Genomic DNA, 16,203 nt, shown 5'->3' with positions numbered 1-16,203 from the left:
GTCCACCCAGGTGTTTCGCACAGCTGAATGGTTGCCGTGAGAGATTAAAGGATTTTTCAAAACATTCATGAAAAAAATCAGGGCAATGCTCCAGGTATGTTTTTGGTGAACAAATAACATTATAACATGATGTAAGGCTAAAAAAAATCAATTTTAAATGTTACTTGCGCCTTTAAAAAGAAAACTGTTTTGATTTCTGGACATTTGATTTCAGGATAAGTTGGTATGAGAGGAAGTGAATACATTTTTCCCATCATGCTTTACTCCAGACAAGTAGTCACTCTGTTTGGTCTTAGGATCATTATTCTTTCCCTCAAATGCCTCTCTGAGACAGATGGGCTATGAGGAGTTTGGGGAGATTGCAGGATAAAAGAATCTGCAGAAAAATGAGGCACGGAATAGAGGTATAAAGATGAAGGAGAAGAAGGGGGTTTGGGAGGGAAACGGAGACAGACAACCACTTCCATTAGTGTCATTAAAGCAGCCCCTGACGCTGAGGGTGGAAGGACAAACAGTGGAGGGATGGAAATACGAGAGAGGTAGGAGCTCTGCCGGTGAAGTGCTGAGGTTTATTACAAAGCGCCTGCAAACCTCCTATCTTTTTATCTCTATTCATCTTTGATGTGCCATTAATGACTTTTTTTTTTTTTTTGCTTTTTGCTTTTGAGTCATTGCTCAGGCCTTCCGGCTTGGGGATCCTGTGCATGTCATAAATCGGTAATATAGAGCGCAGAGTGCAAAATCCAATATAATGATGCATCAGTTCTTCGGCTGCAGGTACAAATCTTTGCGTTTGCTTTTCATGAACTCCAGCATTTCCGTGTCCCTATCCACAGAAGGGGCCTCTGTTGCTGGATCTGAGAGAGGTCTGCTCTGTGTCAAGAGCGGCTCAGTTAAGGAGGACTGTCAATACGGCTGCTCTCAAACTGCGCCTCAATGAGGGCGGAGGCTTCCTGCCGAGGCAGGCGTAGAATAGGAGAAAACAGGGGGTCTTTGTGCGGAGCAAAGACTCTCAACCACCAATCTGCAATTATGCTCAAAGCTGAGAGGTGGACTACAAAGATCGTAAACTGTATCCAGGCCGGTGCCCGGACAGAGCAGAAATCGATCCTTTTTGTAGATTACGTGTTGGCAAAACGAGTCGACTATCGGCTCTGTTTGGGATTGAGGCAAAAGTCCTTTACCCTGCCTTCTGAACCCCACAAGTCGGTGTATCGAGATGATCTGGACAGAAATTCACAAATACCTCACACTCACAGGAAGCGGTGTAGGGTTGGAAAAGGTGCTTTTAAATAAAAATGACTCAAGATGGGGGAAATCCACCAGCAGGTCCCAGTCTTCCACTCAGTCTCCCTCATCTCTGAGCGAGGTACAAACTGGGGGGAAAAAAAGGCAGCATATCTGGCGCCATTACACTCTGGACTCCCAAACCTTTCATGACCGCTGGGAAATGTGGATTTTGGACACAGGTAACGGCCCATACTTATCAAGCCGACAACCTCATTTTCTTGCTGTTGCCTCTGTGTGGGGGTTCCTATTTTTCAAGCACAACTGGGCGGCTGCAACACCGGCACGCCTGAATAGATTAGACCTCTCACACCATTATGTGGTTTCAGACTCCCCACTTCTTCCTTTAACACTACGGCTCATAAAGCCTGCAACTATGTAGTAAAAAGAAGTACTGTTATTAACTAGAGATGCATCTATTGCAATTCACTGGTTGGCTTTCCATTTCTTTTTCATTTTCTCCAATTAACAAAAGTACACAGACACGCAGCACCCTATGGGGATTGGAAATGGGAAATGTTTTTGCCCTGTGATCAGCAGGTCAGACTGAAACGTCAGATCTCTCCTCTTTGTTGCACTTTGTTTGGCCTTTAATAGAAATCGGATAACGGTCAGGAACACATGGTTGAATGCATAGATTGGGAAAATCTTTTAAATCCGCTTTTTCCTTCTGGAGTCAAGCCTGGTTCTGTTGGCGTGTTTTCCATCCTTGTTGTGGAAAAGCCAACTAGATCTTTACATTTGCAGAATTGCTGAGGAGTCATGGGACTTTCATTGTCTGGCTTACATGAGTTTTACGGGGGCAAAGAGCCACTTTGAAGAGTTGCTGCGTCAGTATGGAGTGCTGGTGATTGTTGTATGAGGTGTCTCCATACATTGGCAACTTGTATTTGCGCAACCTCTATTGATGTACATTATGGATGGTTTGTGTACGTAATGAGGAAACTAATGATGACAAGTCTCTCTTTCATTCAATCAAACTGCAACCCCATCCTTTTGTATAGTTAATAAATAGACAAAGCATTGACTTTTTTATATCCACATATTTGTAAAGTTTACCTTGCTCCCTTTTCCTTCTGACTGCCTCTGTAAAGTTTGATTCCCCCCTACCCCCCGGACTTAGATGTAGGCGAGCGTACGACCCGTTTGAGTTGTCACCGATCTCTTCTGTAGGCGTTCATTAGAAATCCGTTTTCAACACACGCAATTCTCAATGTCGTTAGTTGCAGAAGCTGAACTTATTCTTCACATTGAGATAAAAGTTGAACCCCGACTTTACTCTGCGACAGTGATGTTGTCAGTCAAAGACGCACCCGCCTCCCGCTGCGATCTGGGCCTGTTCTGGCTCATTTAGTCTTCCCCAGGGCTCCAGGAGAGTGACAGTTCAGACTGGTTAACCTTTTTAATATTAAACATAAACGTGTTGCTCTGGCTTCCTCTTTCCTTAATGAAACCGCTTTTGGTGAAAGTTCAGAAGCTTGAACTGAATTTTTGAGTCACATGTCATTCCCAAAGGGAGCCAAGACAAAGGTGAAATATGAACTTTGATGCATGCTCTCTTATTTTCTAAAAATAATTTGAAGCAGCATGAAAGAGAGTCTATTTATTTTTTATTCTTTTAGTTTCCTGATGGAAATGTTGGGAAAAGACTTCCCCGCATCCCCTCCTTCTCAGCTGATGTCATATTTTCAACAAAAATATGTGCTCAATGAGCTGAGGGTCCATCATTGATTAGACTTCCTGTGTTTAGACACCTGGACTTCGATCACTCCTCACGACATTTTCTCAGTTTGAAGTTCCCGTGTGCTGACATGTTCGTCTGCAGGCTTTGTTTGGTGAAATTGATAACATTCTTGTGGGAAATGGATCTAAGGGGGGAAATAATGGGGATGTTGTGGGAAGGCAGGCAGCCTATCATTATCCTTCCCAACTCCTGGCTCATGCTGGTCTGTTACTGTCCTGATCTGATGTTATGTCTGTGGCTTGAAGAGGTTGGTTTGCTGTTTTGTCCAGAAGTTATAAGGCTATAAGCCCCCCCGAGATGAAAGCAGCTGAAGGTGCTTGTTTTTCCATCCAACTACTACATATCCATTTTCCGTTCAATCGTCAATCTGTCTATACATCCATCCATTTTTTACCTATCCACTTTCCGTCTATCCATCCATCTGTTTCATCTATCCATTTTCTGTTCACCCACCCATCCGTCCATCCAGAACTCTGAAAATTTGAAGTGTGAAAAAATCTGACAAGATCATTCACCAAGAAACTCTGACAAAGTCCTCCGAAGCTCCCCGCATTAAGTTTCCTTCTCTTGTAGCGAGTGTGTGGAGCTTGTGGAAGAGAGCCAGGCCTGGGCGGGGAAACTCTGCCCATCTAATACACCCACAGCCTCAGCGTCATAAAGCAGAGATGATGAAGGATGCCACCCTCCTTCTGGTTTGCACGAGTGAAGAATTCCTCACGCCGCTACCCGAGTCTATCTCCATCTGTTATGTTCACTGCCACTATAATACATTTTCAGCTCAGTGTGCATAGAGCCGGGCCTGTTCTGGGTTTTATTGATCTCCTGAAATCAACTGCTTGCCTCATTATAATTTAAAACTGCTCAATTACTGCAGGGAACTGCAGCTAAATCCATGTTGAACCGCTTCTAGACTTTACTACAGTCTGTACTGCTTAACTTTTGCATTCAGATGAGCAAATTTAACAAAGATCTTCAGGGTGATATTTCATTTTACTTGGTTTCGCTTTGTACTTGTGCTTTCTTACATTTAAATGGTAATAGAGGCACAACTCAGTAAACCAGAAAATGTTTAAAATATGTATTTTAGTTATACAGCTTAAGTGAAACTCGCTTATTATTATTATTATTATTATTATTATTATTATTATATGCTTCAGGTTATATGTTTCAGGTGTCCAGCTCACATTGATAGGTCTGATGTTGATCATCTTCCTTTTGATGATACACCCTAGACTCTTTGTAGAGTTTAGGTCAGAGCAGCTTGATGACCAATCAAGCACAGTAACACTTACAATCATTGACCAAGATAGACATTTGTAGCATGGTACCTTTGGCAGTACCTTACTATACAAGTAGGTGCAGCTGAATACTCAAACATTTCCCGACTTGATAAAACTGAGTGAACCAAGATAACATGCCACCCCAGATCCTCACGGATTGGAGAAACTTCACTTGACCTCAATGAGCCAGTTGTACTCTGAGGATCCCCAGTCTTTCTCCATACCCTGGGGTCTGGAAAAATGTATTTTCGTGTGAAAGGAGGACTTGAAACAACTGAGAGTCTTGTCCTTTCCTCTTTAGAGTAAGACACTTCTGATGTTTCCATTTGAGGAGGGGCTTACGTAAACGTTTGATTTGTATCTTTATCAGCTCAGACCTTCAGGGTACTTTGTCCTTTTTCACTCAACTTTCTGAAAACATGCTTGGAGAGACTGCTTGGTGTCAACACTTGGCTCTTTTAGCAATGACCTTTTGTGTAGATTGAGTTGGTGTCAACTATCAATTTAGCAGCAAATGTTATCCTTTTTTTCTTCTGAAAATGATCGGCATTAACATCCGTATAGCTGATGTTTGTCAGTTTTTAAAAGACTGGTGTTGATCCCATAAGTAGAACTGCGACAATATTAACTGGTGTTTATTTCTGCCTGGCTGCCTTTAGAGGGGATTCTTCAGACGGTGGAGGGGACTGGGTTGGCTATGTGGGTTTTGTTTGGACTTGGGACTGTGGGCTATTTAAGTAGTGGTTATTGTTTTTTTGTTGTTTTTTTTACATTGTGTAAAGGATAGGAAACAATAACACAGAGAATTGCAATTGTATCAAATGTCGTTTTCTTCCTGACCAGTGCTTCTTACAAAGCCTGACCTGCCAATTCCGGTTTTGGTCGATACTTTTTGTTTATAACTGATTCAGGTGTCATAAGGTCACAATACGCCTTCAGTGTTCCAGTCTTCTTAACAAACATTGAAACGGCACCAGTGAAACAATACAAACTTGTTTTAACTTCATGTCAAGTTGTGCTCTCATGTAGTGCTATCAGTCGACCTTTCTCAAAAGAACAAGGGAAACGGTGACTGATTTCCAGATCTTTGCAGAGGTAGATAAGAATGGTGGATAAGATCGGTTTCACATGTAGGCATTAGCCGATTACCAGTCACCCAAAATTAAGGAATGTGGTTTGATTGATCAGTGCACTCCTATCAGTAAATATTGGTCATCTGTCATAACATCAAAATTAGCATTGGATATTGGTATTGGTCCAAATTTTCCTCTTGGTGCGTTCCTAATTTTGCGTTTTCTGTAACCTGTCAGCCATGACCACTAAAATGAACTCTAATAACCACTTGAAATATGTCACTCTGTGTGTAATGGATCTATATATGGAGTTGCACATCAAACTACTAAACTAAATTAGCTTTTCAATGATATTTAAATTTCTTGCGTTTCACCTGTGGAACAGAAAGTCAATCTAACTTTAACTGTGCTGGGTTATTCAAAACCCTGCTCTGTCCATTAAGACTCTGCAGGTCTTTTCTATCCATTTGATAATGTGAGGAAAATTGCACAGCTTAGTTGTAATGCTTTTTTTTTTCCTCTTTCATTTTTTCCCTAACACGAAAGTGGAAGATTTCTGTTTAATTTGCCCACTTTCTGCCTCGTTTTGCTCCAATTGTTTGTCCTCGCATAAGAGCGGAGAGCACTGCGGACGATCCGCCATGTCGTCCCTGTAATGGTCGGCGCTCTACATCGCCTTCTCTGGATCTCACACCAGGGACTCAAGGTAGAGAAATTACCTCGGAGTCGTTAAAAAGCTGAAGAGTTGCCGTAGCATCGCTCATCACTTTCTCTCTTCACCCCCCTGTAGACATGGCATTTTCTTAAAGTAGTGCAGGGCATATTTTTAACTGCGTTTAACACTCAGCCACTTATTACACTCAGCGCGTTGCATTATTTAAATATCTTCATAAACCCTCGTAATCATTTTTTTTTACCCCCCTACAGCCCTACTCCGTCTCTGCAGGACTGATAATTGGTGATATTTATCTAAACAATACCACTTTAGGGTGACTTTTAGGGTGGGAGAGCTTGAATAATGGATGAGGACAAATGCAAAGGAATTGCACTTCCTCCGACTTTGGCACAATCCACGTTACTGCAGCGTTTCCATTTTGTGCTGGCGGGGGGGAAGTAAATGGTGAGCACGTTCCAGAGTGTTTACTCCGCCGCTGTAGTCTGTACTTATAATAAAGCGAGACGTGACATTAAGTTGCCAGGAAGGCTCGCCTGGGTTAAATTTGTCAGCTCCTTTTTACCAGATTCCACTGGGGCTTGTGGTTTCCATAATAAAAAGCCTCTCGGAGACTCTGGGAATGGAACAGGCTTCGCTGCCTAAAAGACGCAATGAACAAAAAGATGTTTTGCTTTGGGAACATTTCGTTGAGTGCTTGGACCATTTGGAGTCCTGAAATGCTGTTTTATTTTCAGAGTGCGCTCCAAAATATCCCGTTTGAGTCGATGACGTCTCGGGTGTTGCTGTCTTTTTGCTCAAAGTGGAACTAAAGGAGTGTTCAGAGGGAGCTTTTTGACTTTCTTGGCATTTGGTGTTTGGCACACCAAATATAAAGGTGTGCCAAACACCCACAGAGAGAATGTTTGTTTAGTTTATTATCATAAGTAAATGTAATTTGCCTGTTTTCCTAAAGATTTTCAGGAGGTCTGTCACAACATAACAATAAATTGTCCTGGAAGTTATCACGATAAGTGATAATATTGTTGCTTTGAGGCCGTTTTCAAGTAACCTAATGGTAATGGCATAACAATACTAGAAAACATTCTCAAAGATTATACACGTTAAATTCTAAAGAATATTTACCACTGGAACTGGAAGACATTTCAAATATCCAAATAAATAAAATAGAGACAACAGAATAAAATTAATTACAAAGTCTGTAAACAAAATTGACTTTCGAAAAAAAGCTCTAGTTGAGAGCAAAGCACCAGACTGAAGACTTTTGTCAAGTTTTTGGTAGGAAGAGAGAAAAGAGAAACATTATAAATCATGCAAATGGAAATGCAAATATTGAGCTAGCTGTAATTTAACTGATTTATTGGTTAATGTGACAGGCCTAATAAACGGAGACAGAAATAAATCAATCATCACTAACTCAAAGCAATAAACTTTCCTTTAATTTGAACTAAGTTACTACTTCTAGTAAATAACTTTCTGCTGTTATTTTTGTCTTTTATGGGAAAAAAATTAATAAAAAATTGGAATTGGTCAAAAATTGGAAAATCGCACCAAAATATTTGTATCAACCAGCTGACAAGCTGTGCAACTCTGATCAAGTCGTTCCATTTTTGTAGTAACAGATTTACTGTCCACCAATGCTCCTGTTCGGACACATATACTTGACCGTCTCCTCTTTCTGCTCTCTTGCCCTCTAGGCTCAGCAGCGCAGCCCTTCAGCCCCTTCTGGTTCACGGTGGAGCCCCAGGACACGCTGGCCATCCGGGGGAACACGGCGCTGCTCAACTGCTCGGCGCACAGCGACGAGGCCTCGCCGACGCGGATCGAGTGGAAGAAGGACGGCACCTTCATGAGTCTGGTCTCGGACGAGAGGCGGCGCGTCCTCCCGGACGGCTCGCTGTTCTTCACCAACGTGGTCCATTCAAAGCACAACAAGCCGGACGAGGGCACGTATCAGTGCGTGGCCAACATCGAAAATGTGGGCTCCATCTCCAGCCGCACGGCGCGGCTCGCTGTAGCAGGTAAGGGGGTGGTTGATAGGTGCTTCAAAGACATGTTGTGCAAGAAAATAACTTTTAGATGTGAAGCGATGGATTCACCATAAACACTGATTGCCTTCCCTCAGTTTTTCTGGCTGTAAATATGTTATACCATCTTTATCCTTCCACTCAATTTTCCAATAATATTCTTGCATACGACTTTGTGAAGACTGAGCTTCTTTAACAATGACTTTTGGTGGCTTGCCATCTTTGTGGAGGGTTTTGATGGCTGGACAGCAGTGAATCTGACACATCATAACATTTCAGTTTATTGCCTCTCACTTTTTCTGGCGCTAATGAGTCACTATATTTGAATTAGAGATTAAATTAAACTAAGGCAGGCCATCCAGTGAATGAATGCCAGCATAGACTTAATATATTGACAGGTTATGGGCCATTACTCCAAACTGCACCACTTTGCATGACAGCAATTTAAATGAAGAGAATTGTAAAGCACTTGGTGAAGATGGAAAACGTGCTAACATTGAGCTAATGTCGCATCTACTGCATGCAATTTGATAGATGCATTTGTAGTACGTGGATGGTGTGTGGTGCTTAGTCTGGCTGCATTTAATGCTGGTTGCTTAAGATTTTTAGGAAAACAAATGTGTAAATTTGCTATAAATCTTTATGAAAGGCTCTGCAGTTACAATTTAAATATCAAGGTCTGAATTGATTTGAAATGGAGAAACATTGCTATAGAGCTGGACACAACAGATGGTACGTCTGATAGAAGATTAAATATATAGAATATTCACTGAATTCTGATCCAGAAACGCACAGCATTCTGGGGGATGTAGGCAGAGGGGAAGACTTTAGTAGCTCAACCTCTCACGGCCAATCCGGCAAGGTTGGTGGCATCAACTTACCCATTCGCTCTTTGGTTACCTAGCAACAACCGTTTTAGTAATGCAGCAACAGTTTCAGGTCGTGTCTCATGACTGCTTAAAAATAATAATAGCACAAAAAAAAACAGTGGTGTGGAGTGAAAACTCTGCATAAAAAAGGAAAGATCACACCACTAGTTTGTATTTAAAACAAAAAAATTTGATCAATAATTGTCTATATTAACTGATATGAAAAGCTTTGTGCCGTGATCAGTTTTTCAGCCGTATTGTCCAGCCCTACAGCTTTAATTCATGCATTTCTAAATAATCTCTAGAATGTTCACCACTGCACGGCTTTCGGATAAACGTGTTCTCGCATAGTGGCTATAAATACACAACTGCTGTTCGTGGGAATTTTTTTTCTCTTTTTCTTCTTCCTCTCAAACCATTTATTTTATCTTTAATAAATTCCCTCACCTTGCAGGAGCTCAAATGCATTTCCTCACTGGATAAATGCTTGTCAAAGGCTCTGTTTTTCTCATTGCTTCTCCCACACTGTGACCTCGCTCGGCTCGGGAACAGCCGGTGACGTCGGGATTATTAGGTGTTTTGAGTCAACTCATGCCCTGAAATTCAATTTGGAGCTAGAGGAGGACCCAGAATGCGCTCACAGCGAGCTTCCTGCTCCGGCAGGTTTAAGACCCCCGAGAGAGGCCTCTTGTTGACAGTGAGGTTGTATATTATGTGCTTCTCAGACACTGAATCCCTGAGAGAAGTTATTGCTTCCACTGTGATTGTTTTGTCTTTTTATGGCTGTCTGAAGCCTAAGTTAATAAGGCGTCGTGTTAGGACTGAAGACATTGAAACAAAAGGGGTTTGTTTTATTACTTTAGTCGTTTAGATCTTATTTCAGGTTATAACTGTTCTTTTTACGACTCACTTTGTGCATAAATGTAATTAATTCATGTTTTTAATGATTTAATTGTACTTCTGGAGGAGGGCTGAACAAACAAACCCAAAGGATTTTTTGGAAACAGGAACTGGGATGCGCAATCCTGAATATATGGTGGATTTTCTGTCATCCAATCAGAATCAAAATTACACATACTGGCACATAGATTTTCAAATACCTCCACTTTATATTTGGTGAAATTGTTTTTAGCCAGTTATACATGTTTTTTCTAGCCATCAGTAAGCATTTAGCATAATTGTAGCTTGACATTGATAGTGAGGACTCACTCTTCTTGACAGAATTCTATAAAGGTAATTTAAACGTAAATTAATGTTTTTAAATTAAGGCATTTATATTGTCTTAAATACGTTTGTCTTAAATACATTAGTCACAGGTCTTACATTTTGTTGTGGCAGAACTATTTCATCTTGTATGTTCTCGTAGCAAGCTGCCAATGCTAATCCTTCCTTGCTAGCTACTTGCTAGTACTAGACTGTTTGCCTTCACATTTGCACTTCAAAGCATTCTTTATGGCTACAGGCAGAGGTTTGAGTCATGCACAGACATCTTCACTCCCTGCATTTTGTGACTTGAGAGTAAAATCTACCGCTAACAAGGTGCTAACTAGCTTGCTAGCTTTAAGCATCTATCAGGGTAAGTTTAAACTTAACAGAACAACATTTGTCTTAACCACTGGCTTGCTTATGTTGCCAACAGAAGCTAAAAGCCTTGAATTTGAGTTGGTGAGACCTGCTTAATCCCTGTTTTTTCTTTAGGTTTTATTTTCTTTATCCATTCTTAATGATGATCTAGAATCACTATCCTCTTATTTCATTTGTTTAACGTTTAATTTCAGCTGAATTTGAGGATAGACCTTCTCCTAAATTATCCCATTCACTTTGTGCAGTGCTCCAGTACCACTGTTGACGAACCGGCACCACAGCATGATGCGGCCGCTACCATGCCTGACAGTCGCTGCATTATTTGGGTTGAAAATACTACTCAAAAAACTTTTTACTGAATAATTATTGTACAGTGACTAAAGAATGATTCAAATAAATCATCAAAAAGCCCCGGATAATCATGGCATAATTCAAGGTCAAGATTAGCATGAGTGAACTGTTATACCTGACATGGAGGTGAATTATCAGTCAGCTCTGTAAACTTGATAACGTTCCTACATTGGTGATGAGGCTTCACTAAAAAGTACAACAGTTTGTTGCAGATGATGTCGTTGCATCGTGACAGCAGTGATTAGTTCCCTAGGTGAGCCAGGCTCTATTCAATAATCTATTTCCAGACTTTCCCTGCCAAGCCCAGTGGGCGGATTCAGCAGCATTTCAAACTATTTTATCACTCCTGAGTTTCACTCCAGCTGTGTGTTGTTCTATTTATGAATAATGAATTAGAACTGTGAATACCCACTCGCTTGAAAACAAATTCTGTTTTTTTCTTATTTATAAAGTTGACAAATTTTGCATCAAGAACAGCCCTGAATTACATCTTGCATTGCTGCATCGATTTGTGGTGCAAGGCGCTTTGCAACACTGGAGGAGTCACTTTGGTCGCTTGAGGTTTCCATCCAATCATTTTTTGTAAACATTTTTACTAACGGTAAAATAAAATGGATCAGGAAGTAGGGATGCGGCGATATTAAAATTTGGACCAATATCAATATCCGACATGACAGATAACTTCTATTTACCAATACATATATACTTCGCAAGACTTTTGACACTATCTAAATGTGACCATTGCTTTTCTGCTTTAACACTCCCATAATATGTCCATATGGCCCTATCACAATAAATACACAATAAATACACAATAAATTATCACAATAAATACATGAGCATGACCTCCAACGATAAAAGTGACAATATCAGCTATTAGATCTTTTTTTTAACTAACTGTATGTCTGTGACTTTGTGTCCTATAGTTCCACAAACACAAATAATGGTTTTGAAAAGCATAATATAATGTAATGTGCTTCTTCAGGACACTAGTCACATGAGGAAATGTGATTTGAGTCACTGTACTAAATGCACATGGTAGCTGTATTTTCAAATGTTTTGGTATTTATTGATGCTTTCATTGAACAAACAGTGGAGAAAATTGTAAAACTATCAATCCTGACAATAAGGACAGTTTTGGGGGGTTTTAAACATCATTCTTTGGAATTTATTCTGCCAACGATAAATCAAAATTCTTATAAGAAATTGATCACAATAAATGATAAACGATACAATAAATGCCCACCCTTAGTGAGCTCACCAAAGGAACCAAAAGAGTTCCTTTGTGTCCTGGTGCTCAAACAAAAGCAGAGGTTCGTCTTGGCAAGACTCCACCAGCAACTACCAGGATTTGAAGAGCTAATTTGAAGGTTTTGATGCCTTGAACATTCATGAGAGACTTCAGCTGGAGTTTGTCTCCGCTTGTTGTTCTTATAGCAGCAGAGTGGATGCGTTTGTTTGGTCTGCTGTGCAAATCATACCTGTTCTCCCAGCTGGCTGGTGTGCAGTGCAAAGGAGATCCGTTCCAGTTCCTGTTCCTGAGAAGCGCTCTGCTTTCAGACGGCACAACAGCCTTTGGGGGGAGGGGAGGGTCTGTTCAGGTCAGTGATGATGGGATGTTGGATTCAATCAATTTCTGTTTGAACCGTGCGGCAGGTGAAACCTGTCAGCTGTTATAGGCGGGCTCGTATTTATGCTGGCTTCCCTTCCCAATAAAAATTCATAGACCTAAAGCCATCGGCCGCTATGCACAAGCACATCAAGTGTCAAAGCAGACGAGGGGCTGATGCGTTTACTCTTCTGCTTACACACATAAGCGCTGATACGGCGATGTGTCTCCGGGTCCTCTGGCAGGTGGCCAATAAAAAGGTTAATTGCAGTGTAGAGAGAGCAGGCCATTAGGCCGCCATCAGACCCTGGACCGATGGCGCAGACCAGGGCGGAGTGGGCGTGACCTCTGAGATGTAATGACGGAGGGAGTCACGGATGGTTGGCGTGGCGTGGAGCAGATCTGACAAATACCAGGGATTGATTGCCGGGAGACGTGCGGCTCATTCCACCTCCGCTTCCACACATGAGCGCCGTCGGTGCACCCACTCACCTTTGCCTTTCCTTTTACTCGTAGAAAACAGTGCTTCTCAGGAACAGGAGCTGGACAGACGAAGCCAAAAAGAAAAAATTGTTCAAAGTCTGGTTATAAATGGCTCAACATCTAGTTAGCTCCATCATACCAGAGAACAATGGTGGGATGAGCAGCTCCACATGAAGAGGTGATTGAAAGTGCTAAAACCCGCCTCCTGCTTCTGATGTGTGGTTTGTAGTTAGCACTGGGAGAGAGCTACTGGCATGAAGAGCAAACAATAAGACACATCAAACTTAGGTCTGATTGTGCGCTTTGAAGAGAGTTTAATGGCTATAAAAGCATCAGAAAACAGACTAACTTCAAACATAGATCCCTACCTGTTTGAGTTATGGACACAGCCATTATCCTCATCGCTGCTTGTTCCGGCCACTGCACCCATATGCCCATCCATCATGGATCATCAGAGTCATAAAACATAAAATGGCTGAAGTCCATGCAGACGGAATGCTCCCTGTTAATGCTCTTCATCGTGTTTCCAGATTTGCATTTCTGATCTAGATTTGGCACACCTTGATTTAAAATTAGCTTGTGTCAGGACATTTCATTCCAGGGATAACAAACTGGAAGCAAAGTTTATTAGGATCTAATATTGTGGCTCTGTTGGGCTGCAGGAAATCAAACCAGCAGTGCGCTAAAGCTAGGAACCTCTGAAGTGAAAGGAAAAACACTATGTTATACTTGGATACATTTATGCATCTCCTTTCTGTTGTGCTTTTGATGTATTAAATTAACAGCAGTTGTGGAGTCTAGTCATCATTATTATTCAAAGTAGGACCAATTTTAAGAAGAACCAATATTAAGAAATTTGAGGCACTATTGAAGCTGTTGCATTTTGTTTATTTCTTTTTTTTCTATTTTTATTGACTTCCAAGTGAGAAAATTTTACACACCATATAGTCACAACATCACAATTCCAACTCCAATACTTGAGAAGAAAAGACATGAAGACCTGCGCATTATAACAAACAAAACAATGCTACAACTCTACATCCGAAATAAAAAGCATAATGCAAAAGAAGAAAAAACTAGTAAGAAATTTAAAGAAATAAGCAAAATTCACACAAACTGAAAGCATCATATTAAATATCAAGGTGGTTTTATAAAGCTTGGTCTTTAAAATCGGATCTTCCGAGTTCCACGTAGTCTACTCTACCCAACTTTCCCACAATAAACATGATTGTTGGTCTTTGATTGAGAGAGGTTATTTTTTCCCTCATTTTATACATGTTAACTATTATATCCACCCAATCATATGGGGTTGATTTATCCTGTTAAATCAGTTACTTGTAATGTTCTTCTGACTTTCCGTTAATGAAATGGTATTTGAGGTATACATACATGAGCATGACCTCCAAAGGAATGACAATATTTTGTGAGGCATTATTTATCCTTTTAAACCTGGGCAGTCACATAAAACATAAAAGTTAGCATTTTGATTTTCGCATTTTATCCAAGTATGATGATCTCCATCATAGTGGCTTTCCTGAGCAGGTGTGATGAAGAATCTCACAAGGTTTTTCCACCCAAATGTCTCCCGTTGTGATTTGTTATGTATCCTCCATACTATATTTTCTCAGAATGCAGAAAGACTTTAAAATATTGGTAATTAGGACATATTATTTTCCTAATTGCTCAGCTTTGAAGCCTGACCTCCGTGCATACTAGATGTCTCTGCGCCTCGTGCTAGCTCCCGTTGTGTCCAGTCTGCGTGTTTCCAGCCTGTGTGCCCAGTCGGATGCCGTGGAAACGCAGGGAGGTTGAGATGAAAGAGAAAGGGAGTGTGGCCTAGTCTTATGTATTCTGTGCAAGGGAAAAGAGGAGGAGGAGGGAAAGGGGGAAATTACAAGGCAGAGGACGAGGAGCGATGTGCAGCGGCGCTTCGCCGGGACACGGAGCGAGACAGGAGTAATGAGAATTCCCGTCCGAAACGTCTGCTGCCGTTCTCCCACGCCGCCGTTACCTCCCACCACCAACACGCTCGAGGTGAGCGACCCTCCGCCTCGCTGCCGCTTAACGCGGGAAACCCCCCAAAATGATAAAAACGGTGAATTAGCTTGCTCTCCACTTATCTCAAAGTCTCGGTTTTGTGACCACTCGGCGTACTCTCAAAATAAATCAGCCTTTTTTGTTTTTTGTTGCTGTTTTTTTCTTCCCACCCTTCTTTGTCATGCTTTTCCTTTTGTCCTCAAAAAAATAGAATAAAATAAATTAAAAAAAGCTGCGGCATAAAAAGACAACAGAAGCCACAGGTCATTTCGCAGTAATGTAACGCTTCACTGAGATCTAATTTCTTCCTCCCCTCAGTGGTAGAAATAGAGTAGTAAACTGGTCACCGCGCTCTTCATGTGTCATGTGTGTCACCTTATATTTAAGCATGCTCATCCTCTGATAGAGTCGGACGCTCTTTGGGGGATTTAGGGGTGTCGGCAGATGCTTTAATCCCTTTTTTGATGTATTTTAATCCGCTTCTGACTGGGGAAGGGGAGCATTATAACCCCACCAACATGCTGGTTTGAAATGGTGATTGCATTGCTGCTGCATGGATAGCCCTTTATGACGTTGTTCCTCACGTCTTGTTCAGACATGAGTAGATATATTAAAATCAGAATGTATTTAAAAAAAAACAAATAATACGTCGGGCCCGTTTATAAGTTTATACTTCATTCTATATGTTTATAGCTTTAAAGAGCCAGATAATGTTATAGGATTTTTGTACATTGCTCTATTGATGATCCTTCTTTGTTCCTGTTGTTGTTGTGCGGATTAGCTAAATTAGCATTTTTATGAAATACATATATAATCATGTCCTATCTTAGTTTGGACATTTTTGATGCAGTTTGCTTTTAAACTTATCCTGAGGTTAGGCTTGGCTCCATCCATCCATTTCTGATGCTCTTAAAACTTACCAGCTGGATTACACTGTTGTCTGACTTGAATATTGCATGTAATTTTAGTGCGTTTATAGTTCGATTTAAAGGCTGCGCTGTGATGCCTTCTTGTTGTCTCACTAACCTTTTTCACAAAACTGTTCCGTCAAAAACGTACAACTAAGGAATATAGAAAGTTGAACATAAGTGCTGGATAATTCCCATTCTGAAAGGGTAAAGGGTGTCTAAAGATTGATGTTGATTAGAAAAAAGCTCCAGGTTTAGACAAGGTTTAATTCCGCTGG

At 41.0% G+C, this 16,203-nt stretch overlaps 1 protein-coding gene across 18 annotated transcripts in view; it reads left to right on the top strand.

Moving 5' to 3' along the window:
• The window catches only part of neo1a (neogenin 1a), a 210,354-nt gene that overhangs the window by 67,891 nt on the left and 126,260 nt on the right, over positions 1-16,203 (top strand). For all 18 annotated transcript variants that reach the window (XM_008404713.3, XM_008404711.3, XM_008404710.3 and 15 more), the window contains exon 2: positions 7,755-8,078. In XM_008404713.3, the coding sequence (XP_008402935.2) occupies positions 7,755-8,078 (324 nt within the window). The remainder of the gene's footprint in view (positions 1-7,754; positions 8,079-16,203) is intronic.

Source organism: Poecilia reticulata, chromosome 3 (assembly GCF_904066995.2).
Source record: "Poecilia reticulata chromosome 3, P_reticulata-male-v2, whole genome shotgun sequence".
Classification (NCBI taxonomy): domain Eukaryota; kingdom Metazoa; phylum Chordata; class Actinopteri; order Cyprinodontiformes; family Poeciliidae; genus Poecilia; species Poecilia reticulata.
The sequence above is the reverse complement of the archived record's forward strand: the minus strand, read 5'-3'. Positions and strand labels throughout refer to the sequence as shown.